This window comes from Empidonax traillii, unplaced genomic scaffold (assembly GCF_003031625.1).
Source record: "Empidonax traillii isolate 1590-97213 ecotype Southwest subspecies unplaced genomic scaffold, ASM303162v1 scaffold196:size3368384, whole genome shotgun sequence".
NCBI lineage: Eukaryota > Metazoa > Chordata > Aves > Passeriformes > Tyrannidae > Empidonax > Empidonax traillii.
The window spans coordinates 2,456,871-2,469,524 of record NW_020955389.1 but is presented as its reverse complement, the minus strand read 5'-3'; the positions used below and the strand labels follow the sequence as shown (position 1 = coordinate 2,469,524).

At 44.1% G+C, this 12,654-nt stretch overlaps 1 protein-coding gene across 1 annotated transcript in view; it reads left to right on the top strand.

Annotated features, from left to right (window-relative positions):
• The first annotated feature begins 3,010 nt into the window (after positions 1–3,010).
• Positions 3,011–12,654, top strand: part of TMEFF1 (transmembrane protein with EGF like and two follistatin like domains 1) — a 116,987-nt gene continuing 107,343 nt past the window's right edge. Inside the window, exon 1 of the mRNA XM_027886856.1 lies at positions 3,011–3,549. Within this exon, the coding sequence (XP_027742657.1) occupies positions 3,303–3,549 (247 nt within the window). The 5' untranslated portion in view covers positions 3,011–3,302. The remainder of the gene's footprint in view (positions 3,550–12,654) is intronic.

The window sequence follows — 12,654 nt, the reverse complement described above, 5'->3', positions numbered from 1 at the left end:
AACCTCCTGAAGTTTAACAAGGCAAAGCGCAAGATCCTGCACCTCATTTGGGCAATCCTAAGCACAAATACAGGCAGAGAATGGAATGAAAGCAATCCTGAGCAGAAGGACTTGGGAATGTTGTTTGATGAAAAGCTCAACATGACCCAGCAAGCCAACTATGTCCTGGGCTGCATCAAAAGAAGTGTGACCAGTGGATTGAGCAAGGCGATACTCTGCCACTACTCCGCTCTTGTGAGATCTACTTGCTGTAGTGCATCCAGGTCTGAGGCTTCAAATATAAGGATGTGAACTTGTTGAAGCGAGTCCATAGGAGGGCCACAAACATGATCAGAGGACTGGAGCACCTCTCCTACGATGACAGGCTGAGAGAGTTGGGGTTGTTTACCCTGGAGAAGAGAAGGCTCCAAAAGACCTTACAGCAGCCTTCCAGTATCTAAAGGGGGCCTACAAAAAAGCTGGGGAGGGACTTTTTACAAGGGTTTTTATGGATAGGACAAGGGGCAGTGGCTTTACACTGAAAGAGTGTGGATGCCCCATCCCTGGCAGTGTTTAAGACCAGGCTGGATGGGGCTTTGAGCAACCTGGTCTAGTGGAAGATATTCCTGCCCATGGCACGGGTGTTGGAACGAGATGGTAGTTAAGGTTCTTTCCATCTCAAACAATTTTATGATTCTAGAATATAGTTTTTCTGCTTAAGCTGAAAGACATGGGGAACTGAAACAAAGCTGCAAATTCAGTTGGGAACTCCCTACAGCTGACTACTCACTGCCCTGGAAGGGGAATGTTTGAACTGAGAGAAGAACTGTTACTGTAAAAGTCTATTCTGAGACCATTAGTTTATATTTGCATATATTTTCATTATTGTGGATGTGGAAGTGCTCTGGACACAAAGAACTGTGCAGGACTGTCAATAGAAAGGAGGTTCACAATATTCTGAAGAGATGACTACAAAATCTTGAGGACTGAAATAAAAGAAATGAGGTGAAATGCAATAATGGAAAAGACACAGTCATGTACTTGGGCATTTTTGAAAAGCATTTCTAGGTGACTGTAAATGACAGACAAATAGAAGGAGTTGCCTGTATTTGTCACTCACAGCATGACCTGAACCACCAGTGAGATTCAGTCACATAAAAAGCAAATCGGCTGTATGAGAAAAGGTAATTTTGGAAGAAATTAGGAAAGAATACCTCCATTGCAAAGACTGGCAATAGTTTATGAAAGCTGTTACATGTTGCATGTCAGCTACGCTAAAGAAAGCTGAATTCAAACTTTATCTAGTGCAGTAAAATCTGAGTTACAGAGACTCTGTCTTACAGAAGGAGACTAATAAAATGTACTGATAGGTTGGACAAGCCAAGAGTGGCTATGACTACCGCCTACAAATATATTACAGATTTAAATGCAACGGAAAGAGAAATGCCTAACTGAAACACTGGATGTCAAAGGGACAAATGGGTATGAACTGGTTGTCAATGTGTTTGGGCTGGGTGTTAGAAGGAGTTTTCTAACGTAGTGACTAGGGCAGTGCTGGTCTAGTCCTTCAGCAAGTACAGGAAACAGCATATTTAGTTTAAGATGGATCCAGCTGTGTTTATGGAAAGAGTTATATGGAGCATTTGCTCCTACAACAGCAAAGTACTATCTTCAGATCACAAGATCTGTGCCAGTCCCTGTGCCACCCTAAAGGTTTAGCTGCTTAGCAGACCAGACAGTAGTATGCAGACCTTCGAATATCCTGGCCAGTGTACCTCAGCAGCCCAGTTTCTGCAGAACCAGCACCATACAAGTTAATGTGCCCCATCTTACTGAAGGAACAGAGCTCTTCTGACATCTAGCATCAGCACGTATTTACAGAACAACATTTACTTGGCAGAAGCAGCCAGTATTGAACCCCCTATGCCAAAAGGAAATTGCTCAGTCTTAGTTATACAGGACTTACCTCTTCACTGCCGTATTTAAAAAGGCAACAGTCTGACTTTATGTGTCTGACCACTGTGCCTTCCCAAAGCTTACTGCTGGATTTATGGCCTTACTCTTGATTGCTCTGGTTAACAAACTACTCAAATGTCTCCTCACACAAGTGCTATACCTTAGTGCAAGCCAGGTCTCCTCACACAAGCTCTATACCTTATAGCCCATCAGTGGCACACACCAGCGGAGAGACCAAGGAAGCAGGCAGTTCTTGTTCCTGAAAAATAAATGGTTTGTACAGTGGATTAAAAAACTCATGTGAAATTGACAACTGAGAGAGGAAAAAATCTCGTTGAATGTAAAGCATTGCCCTGTGTTTTCCCTGTGTAAAAATGGTCACTGTGCTGTCAATTTACACAACGCTTTCAGCCACACAGATACGTACTGGGGGTCTGCACTCAAGACACGTGCCTGGCACCCTGTAACTGTGCAGTGCTTCTCACCTCTGAAGGGTCTCCATGTAAAGGACTGGAAAACCCCTAAACAGTAACAGCACCATGTTACAAAAGTCACTGCCTTCACCGTAAAGATATTTATTTACTTGCATCGGTACAAATGCTCCCGCTACACATGCGGGGCTTCCATTCAGTAAGCATTAAACACATCCCTTACAATTCAGCAATAGCAGAGATGGTCCCTTTCTTTTCCTCCCCAACCCCACTCACTCTGGCTTATTAGTGAATAATAAATAAACCATCCCGGACAGTGACAAACGCTGTGCCAGCGGCCCTCCTTCCTCGACGCCCCTGGGGACCCTCTCTGCTTCATTCACCCATCAGTGCTGTCCCCGCACGCCAGTGTCCTGCGCCCACCCCTAGCCCGGCCCAACCCGGCGCCGCCCCGGGACCCCCCGGCCGCTCCCCGCGGGGGCGGCCCCGCCGTGAAGGCGGGCGCTGCTCGCCCTGCCCGCCGAGCCAGGAGAAGCCCCTCACCAACCCTCCGGTCCCGGGGGAGGGGGCTGCCATCACGTGTGCTTCCTCCCCCTTCTCTCCCTCCTCCTCCTCCTCCTCCTCCTCCTCCCCCTCCGCGGCGGCGGCGGCGGCAGCAGCAGAAGCAGCAGCCTCTCGGCTCCGCTCCCTTTGTTGCAGGCGGAGCGGCGGCGCTGCCGGGCGCCGCGCACAAAGGAGCGCGGCCGGGGCGAGGCGGCAGCGCCTGCGGACAGGCGCGGAGCCCCCAGCCCCACCGCCGGGAACAGCCCTGCCCGTGCTCGGGCGGCGGCGGCGGCAGCGAGTCCGTGCGGCCGCTGCGGCGGGGATGCTGAAGGTGCGCTCCGACGCGGCGGAGAAAGGAGGGTCCCGCCCGGGCGGCGCCGCGGGCTCCGGTTGATGCTGCGGGCCTGCCACCGCCATCCCGCTGCCTCCGGCGCTGCTCCTCGGCCGCCCCTCGCCATGCTTGGAGAGAGCCTGGCCGCCGCCCGGCCGCTCCTGCGGGCGGGACCCCCGCTGGCGCTGTGCTACACCTCGGCCCTCCTGGTGCTCGCCCTCTCCGCCCTGCCCGCCGGCCGCGCCTCCCATCCCCTGCCCGGCTCCGAGTGCCAGGGCGGCGGCAAGGGGAAAGGCATCAACTGCTCAGGTAATGCCCCGCCGGCTCCCGCCCCGCGCCCATCCCTGCGGGCAGCCCACGCGTGCACGTGGAGAGAGGGCTGAGCGCGGCCCCCCCCGCTCCGCCCGGCCCGGCCCGGCCCGGCGCTGTGGGCGGCGGAAAACAAAGAAGCGGCGCCCGCCCCGGCCCCGGGTGCGGCGGGCCGGCTCCCCGGCCGGCGGGGGGGATGCCCCTCTCCGGGGCGGGGGGAGCATCCTCTCCGTCCTCTGCCCACTGAAGGAAAGGGTTTTGCTGCCGCCTCTTGGCTTTTGTTGTTCCCCGCTGCTCCCCGCCGCGGTGCCGGCAGGTGCGCGCCGGCCGCACCGGGGGCTGCCCGCAGCGCACCCCCTCCTCCCCGTCCTCCTCCCCGCCAGCCCGGCCCCGGCCCCGGCTCCGTCCCCATCCTGCCGCAGGCGGAGAGTGCGAGCCCGGCGGCAGCTGTGAGCGCAAACCCCGGACGGCGCTCACACGGGCTGTTTCTCGGGTCTCACTCTTGCTGTGTGCCCACCAAACCCGGGGTAGCCTCTCCGTCCGTCCTTCTGCCGGCTGTTGAGTAGATTCACTCTGGATGAGGTGTAGGCAGCAAAATACCCTGATGTGCTCAGAATAAGCTTTTTAGTTTCGGTGTTTGTTTTTTTCTCCTGCTTTGTTTGTTTGACATATGCATAATATGCTTATATATATTATGTATATACTGGTATTGTAAGGTTGCAGTGTGCATGAATTGGTTCGGCATGACAGCAGCACGTTTTCTTAGCTCTTGAGGGATATGGTGGTTTTAAAGTAGAACTAAGTAAATACACACAATGTAAAGTTTACAGTTTTTCCGAAAGACTCGTTTTTCTTCTAAAACTACTATCTATGAAAGGGAATTTATTTTTTTTCCTCCAAAAAATGGCTGTGTATGCCTCCTGCTGCTTTTTAAAATGATAGGTTTATTCCTCTCCACGGATCGCCAGCGAGAGCTGTGCAAAGTGCCTTCTCCAAGGTGATGAAGGTTTCTCGCCCTGTTTGCAGAGCGCCCTGCTCCCATTGTCTTCAGTGGGATTGGAAGGCAATTTCCACATTAGAAGGAACTCCCAGTACCTGGCAGGATGAGGTTCCCAAATTGTCCAACAGATTTCAAGAAATGAGTGAACGGAAGAGTGATCTTCCTCCCAATTACATTTTACAATATGGATAATGCTGCTAAAGCGGGCAATCAAATTCACGGACCAGCAAACTGTGACGAAATGATTTTTGCAATATAATAAATCTGCCATACGCTCTTGATATGCTCCTTTTTTCTTCCTTTTACCCAGTTTAGATATATACTGTTTACTGTGTGATACCACAGTCCTACTGTTTTGCTACTGCCTGACTTTTCATTCTATTTGTATGAATATGATGGTTATTTTTAAAGAGGGGTTAATAGGTTAATGTGTCACTGGCGTTAGCGGCTTACCCGTCAGAGACATGTGGGTCATTAGACTATGGCATGTGCATAAATCAGTGAGATTAAGTATGGGAGGCTGGTGAAATATGTGAGGAAGTTTCTAAGATGATGTGCAACACAGGGATACCATTATTTAGAAACCACCACAGAAAGAGAGCTTTCCAACTTGGAATTAGAAAACCAAATGCTGTATCGAAGCCATTCAGAATTATTTAGTTCTACCAAAAATAGGCAGAAGCAAATATATGTGCTATATACATTCTTGTGGTAGGCACTGTTTTTAGTGTAACTACAAAAATATGAAAGGAAAATTTCATTTAAAATGCAGTAGTCAGATTCTGCCATGTGTTAACTGTTTTGTGCAAAACTGCTGGGTTTCAGTTATCAACTTTAATTTTGAAAGAACTAACATCAACACACAATATCTGGGTCAGATTTTCCCCTCACTTACCTTTGCATAGCTTCATTAACTTTTACTGGAGAAGCTACTCCTTGAAAAAGATGAGTTTCCTGTAGGTTCACGTGGGACCAGATGTCGACATTAGCACCTTTCTCTGTGGACTGCTACCATGGACATTGCTGTTTATAAAGAACACTACTACTACTTCTTCAAATGTCTGGTCTCTCTAAATTACTTTCCATACTCAGAGAAGAAAAATTGTTTTCCTTTCCTTTGTTGTTTTATCATTTTTATATGTGCATCAGTTTGACCTGCTGCCCTGAATAGTTTTTTACACTACTTGAAAGGCTTCTTGGGCTTGTAACATTTTGTCATCACTAGATGATGTAGCTACCTGTATTTTTTTGTAATTCTTTTCAGAAATGCTCTTTTGTTGCTACAGAATATGCTGCTTAATAAAGAGTTTGCTGTAGCAAAAGAACATTGCAAGGTGGAGGACACAGGCAGGCAACATGAAAATTAAGATAGCTTTTTCAGCCTTGATTGTGCTCCTTTGGCAAATGCATTGCAGCTTGGCCATTTGTTAAATGATGATATAATTGCATCATCCCTGGCCAAGGGAAGAACACACAATCAAGTGATTAGAGAAGGAAACTGAGAATTAAGATATATCTGGAGTTAATTGACAATGTGGACTTGTATATGTTTGGTCATCTGCCAGTCTTTCCCCTGCTAAGCTAGGGAAATGAAATAGGCCCATTTTACCCACAGCAGAGTAAAAAAAAAATAAATTGGAGTTTCTTTCTGGAAAAGAGAGTCTTAGGTTGATTTTTTTGGAGATATTATATTACTCCCAGCATTGCCTGTAGTCTTGTTCTGTAACATTTCTGGTACTCGCCTGCTGTCCATGAGCCAGGTGGCATGATGCTTGCTGCTCTGCTCAGGCTGTGAGATAGTTGTGAACTACGGGGAGTTATTGAACATCCCATGTGTAAAGGTAAGTACAACACATAGCTAGTTCATGAGCTCCTAATTCGATGGTACTCTCCAGAGACACGCACTGCACGTGGGCATCTTCAGTTTCAGTTTCGGTCTGGTTGAATATCCAGTGTGGGATACGCTCTGGTCACACATGTGTGGCAGCCACAGGGGTTTGATCATAAGTGACCAGATGCCATGGATTTTGGTGGAAGGTACACAGACTCAATGAAAGATATCATTGCTCAGTGCCTTGGTTTGGGTCTGTACCCCCGGGATTTTAATAAACAGGGTTATGTTTCTGTGGATAAGCCTTTCAGTGCGCTGTTCCTTCATTTGATAAAATAGGCTTGTTTGGGACAATTCTGTGCACCACCTATGAGTCTCACAGGCTATATGCTGTGCCCTTTTTTTTTAAGTTCTCTTTGAATGAATTGGGTAAAGATAAAGTTGTGTCAGAGTAGCTTACTGAGGATTGAATGAGGTCAAGGAAAAATTAAGGATGCCTCTTTTACAAAATTCCTCTTCTGAGGTGTATGAATGCACAGTCAACATATCTGAGATTGTAGATAGAAGTAGATGGAAATTAAAGATTAAGGAGAGGGAAGGGAACAGAGGGACAAAGTATCTGTCCTGTGACAGGGTGATGGCTGAATCTATGATGAGATGTTTATTGAGCATGGAAGTACATGCTGTCAAAAAGCTTGCAAATTTTTAGCAAGAGCAGCAGAGAAAGGTATAGTTAAATCATCCTTCAGCATTATCTCAACTTTCAATATGCTGTGGAAACACTAGAAAAAAGAGAGAAGGGAAGATGAGAACACGGTAAGCCAAGAGTACAACAAACATAAACAAAATTCACGTATTTCAATACTTTAAAATGTGGTAGGATGAGAAGGGAGGGGTAGACATCATCAGTAGGGCAAAGGCATCTGAAGGTTGGACAACAAGAGCGGGTCCTGAAGAGGGATGAGAGTGCAAGGTTTACAGATAAGAGTAAGGAAGCACTATGAGAAAAGATAAGAGGGGGAACAACTCAGAGGGGATGGACATGGGTGTCAGTCACCGGTCACACCATATGCTGTTGTTTTCAAAGCATGCCTTTTTCCCTCATGTGAGCAGAGTTTTAGAGGACGAAGAATTGGGAAGAGCACAGAGGGTGAGTGAGATGAGCAATGTGAGATCCGGTTTAAATGCAGATATACAGTGCATTCGTTTTCAGTACTTTCTTAAAAAATTTCATGTCTCTCCTCCAGATCCTGTAGCAGGGATCCTCCAAACTTACTATCACTGGCTACCTATATGTATGAACTGTTCTAACTGCTTTTTCTTAGGACAATATGGGGTCTAAAGCTACTCACATCTGCTACATTTACACTGAGGTGAAGACTTCAGTTTATTAGTGAGTTGGGTCCAGGCTGTCCCTGCTGTGACAAGGAAGAATGAACACAAGCATGTATCTCCCTTGGCCCAGTCCGTGTGGCAGATGTGAACACAGATTTGGGAGGATATAAACCTCAGGCACTGCTGGTGTCTGGAGCTCAGCCGTGGTTTCTGCCTGGGCTCAGTGGGGACTCTGAACCAGAGTGAGTTGTGGCCTCAAGACTGGCTTTCATCTGTGCTTATCAGCTAGAACAGACATACCCTTCGTGGGTTTTGTTCAAATTAAGTGGATGAGGGGTTTTGTTTGGTATATCATTCTAAGTTACTAATTTATGCTAAAGATGTGGAGCCATTTTGGTATTAATGTAAGAACAAGGGGTGGAAAAGAGGTACAAGTTCAGGTAAATTAGCCTGTTTTAAGAAGTACATTTCCTTTTATGTTTGCATAGATAAACTTGATTTGAAAGGGTAGATGGGACTAGAATAATTGGTTATTTTATTTAAGATACTATGAGTTATGTTCCTGTAAATGAATTATAACAGTTGAGCCGAATAAGTGTGATATGTGCTTGTGCCAATTGAACTTATGAACTAAATGATTTAAACTCAGTCAGGTTATATATCACTTTGAGAAACTGTCATAAAGAGTGAATATAAATCAACAGTAAGTAAAAAGTAAGAACAGTGATTAAAAAGAGAAATTAAAACTCGGACAGTAGCATGCGCATATTTGTTTCCCTTTAATGTAGTTGCCTGGACATGAAATGTTCTTGCAGTACAGATTCTTACACTGATTAAAGAACCAAAAAGTAATTAAAGTAGAATTGAAAGTGTCAGAATAGCAGAAAATCATCTTGTAGTAGGTGTCACTCCGTCATTGTCACTAGCAGGAACTGGTAGCATGATGAAGCAACTGAGGCTTGACTGAAGGGATTGGATTGAATCCAATTTCTTTATTGTTTTTTGAAAGGGGGAGAAGAAGAGCTGTGTTTGTTGTGGAAAATATTACTAAGAAAGCATTCTTTCTGTACCAGGACCTTTCTGATAATTCCTATGAAGGGGAAAAACAAAACTCTGGCCCTTTTCTTGCTATTGATGTAAGGATAAGTATTTTATACTTATCTCTTGTCAGTTTTCTCCTTGAGCTGACAGTAGACTGGATAAAGGGGAGAGTTAATATTTACTTGGACTTGAAAAAAAGAAAGAAACTGCAGTCAAGCACTTTGAGTGGAGAAGCACAAATGCAGAGAATCCCACCAATATCGACAGGAGGCTCAATCTACCCTTTTCCTATAAAGAGATTATCACGTTCCACCATTGATCCATCACCTGGAAGGGCTTGTGACTTTTCCACCCTGTGGTCAGATTTTGGTGAGTATCCATAAAGCAGATAGTGGCAATAGTTCCCAGGATAACAGCAGCTGTAAAATTTGTGGAAGGAAAAATGCTGAGCACCAGGGATGTTGAAAAAGGACCTATTCTTCTGACTCTAGACTACTGCATATCCTCCTCAATATGTCTGTACAGATGCTGTGGAACAAAAGTGGAGATAGAGGACATGTTGTCATTATTGAGGTGAAAGCCTGTCTTTTTCTTAATAGAGTGTAATACTTGATAGAACTTAAGATCTATGACATTCTTTATAGAATTACTCTTAAAAAAATTGTTCTATCCCAGAATAGCTTTAGGTAATAAGAAAATTATAATTAAATAGTATACTGTAAACTAAATAGTCCCTTTAATTGCTGTAGTTTATTCCTAGATCATCTTGAAATTGTAACAGTTTAAAAATACAGAGGAATACAGGAAGAAAAAGAGAAAGAGTGTGAGAGTAGAGTTGTGTTTTGCGGAACTCCTGTGTAGAGAAGGGCTTGTTTGACTAAATTGGTTGATAGTAAATTGTATTTTATGAAACCAGTTCTTGACAAAATGGGTCTTCTTATATGGTATTTTTCTTCTACAAAAGGATAAGAAGATACAGACAAAATCTGATTAGGAGTAAGTTCAGCAATCAAAATTGTGATCTGATGAAATTAAAGTTTCCTGAAGATCCTGAAATCTGTCTATTTGTCTTGATGAACAGCTATGATGTATCTTTGGTTCTAATGTAGTTCACAGATGGCTTCAAGGGGATGTGAGATCAGAATTATTTAATCTTGTGCTATTAGGAAGGTATCCAGTGGTGCCATTAGTTGTTTAAATATTTGGGATTTATTGGTCATATGTTCTACTGTTTATTTGCTTGTTTATTAAAAAAAAAAAAAAAAAAAGAAAAAATATCAGGTCCTTTTTTCTCTTCAAGATTCTTGCCAGGGAACTTGTGTGTTCTGTGGAGCAAGATGCCAGTGAAAGTCTTTGCTAGATGAGTACCTAGAAGACTTTTGTTCTCACTGACCCAGTTACATCCCCAGACCTGGCTGACTGAGAGCTGGGAGACGGACCAGGCTCTGCATGCATTTGCATATCTATTGATGTGACTTGCTCTGTTTAAAAGAGCAATTTAATGTTACACAGATATCAGTGTTCAATTTCTTTTAAGTTACTCTAAAGCTGCCTCATTGGTCATAGTGCGGTTTGTGAGGAGGCAGTGTTTGACTAGCAAATCGGCATTTATTTTAGGATAATTTAAATTCTCATTATAGTAGACAATTTCTAAGGACTGAAAAGGCAAGACTTTTTCTGATAATAGATTATGTGTTACAGCAACAGTGTTTAAAGGATCTGGTTTAAAATAAAATTAAATCCTTGTAATACCTCTCTTTTGATTTAGTATTATAAAAATAAATTTAGTTGCAATTACAGTCTTGAAACACCTACGTTATATAACCATGTTCAAGCTGGCAGGATCCTCATCCATGGTTCAAACATAGTGTTAATTAAGACCAGCAAGAAAACGTGTTAAACTGAAAAGGGAGAAAATTGGGAACAAGACAGAACTGTCAGTAATTTTTCTGAAGTGACTTTGACTCGTCTTGGTAGATGCTGAGTCCTCCCCACCTGTTTCTACTGGGCTGAGGCCTCCTGTAAATAGGTGCAAAACTCTCTGTACTTCTGTAAGATGTGTAGAGCATCCTGTGGGGCACAGCCAAAGAAAAGAACAGGTATAATGTTGACAAACACACAAAAGGGTGTTCAGGACATGAAGTGGTTCTTCTCAGGTCTTGTCTGGAGGCCAGAATGTCCTGAAATCTGGCTCTGCCCAGCCACAAAGCTGTAGGCAGCCTCCTTCCAGCTGCCAGGCTTCCTGGTGGGCAACAGCCGGGTTCCTCAAGAAAAGGCCCTGGGGCATCTTCTCTGCCTCACACTAATCTCACAGGATCCATGTAGAAGCAGATGGGGTGAATGGGGGCGGTCAGGCAAGCCAGAGAGTTGGATCTGTGAAAACTCTGGTTAATCTACCCTTGGTCACCATAGCATGTTCGAGTTGAACACAAAATGCTCAACTTTAGGGGCTCCAGTTACTTTACCCCAGATCCAGCCCTGACTATTTCCCAGACTGTCACATTCCCACTTGCCTTCAGGAGTCTGACACATGTCAATGTTCACCTATGTCTGGCAAAGTCTTTATTTTAGAAGCCTTTTAACCAGTCTCAGTTACTAACTGATGAGACCATTGCATGCGATGGTGGAAGAAGGAACACACAGCCCCCAGTGAAAACATGCTGTCACACCTACTTGGATATGACTATAGAAAACCTCCTATGAACACACATATTTTAGCAGTGAGTGAGAAAGTGTCCCGTTGCCTAAACCTGAAGCGTATGGAGGAGTTTGTGGTACCTTACAAGAGTTTTACTTGCTTTCCTATTCAGAGACATTTCACATCCGGTTTCACATATGACTGCAAAGAATGAGGGCTTGGATAAGCTTCATTTGCAGAATTTGCTAAATTTCCTCTAAAATTTTAAACCAAACAAAAATGTTAACAAAAGCAACATAAAAGCTTGAGATATGGAATGGTTAAAGATGTTGGCGCATATGCAGAAAATGTCCAAAATAGTCTAGGCATACACAATGAGTGAGTGCTTTTGAAAATATAAGTTTTAATTCTTGATAAAACACATAAACGATATAAAGTCTTCAGCTGGCTGATGGAGATGGCTAAAACAGTGTTTTCAACAGGTATTTCCATAGAAAATTTGATAAAAAAATGTGGCTGAATAGCAGTTTGTTGCTTTAAAATTCAGGGAAGCGTTGATCTAATGAAATGTTTACATTTTGCTAATTAGTATTGACTCTGATTGTGTGCTGCTTCTATCTGATCCCTCTGGGAGAGACAGAGGTCAGTGTGTTGTGCCAAATGGGTTCTCTAGGGCAGAAGAGAGCAGCAGAAAATCCTTAGGCTAAAGAAAGGGACCCCCCCCACCAAGCGATATAGCCATGTGCAGTAGCAGGCAGATGAACAGTTCCTTTCCTAAAGCACCATGTTCCTCCTGCAGCTTTCTCTTCATCCTCCACCTCTCACAGAAGTTTGCCTAGACAATTCTGTGTGGCAGAGTTCTTTTTCTCTGTCTTGATTGGAAGTAGAATTTTATGGATATATCATTTCAGGGTTATAAAAGTGAAAATAAAATAGGCAGGCTCCTGTTGAGGTTATAGAATTGTTTTGTCATATAAAACATGGGTTGGGAAGGCAATTTATTTCGTTGTATTTCTTTTTTAACTGCAAAGAGTGTCCTTTTCTTCACTCGCACAGGTGTTTACACCTTCATGAAAGTAGTTAAATGTGTTTGAAATGTGCAAAATTGGTTCTGTGCTCTAAGACATACTCATTTTCGTGTGAGAAAGTAGTGGCTATGGTAGGGATGAAACAAAAATTTTGGCTAGAAAACACGAAGAACAGATACCTTTTTTTTTTTTTTTTTTTTTTTTGTTAATGAGAAGAGGTTTATTTTTATCT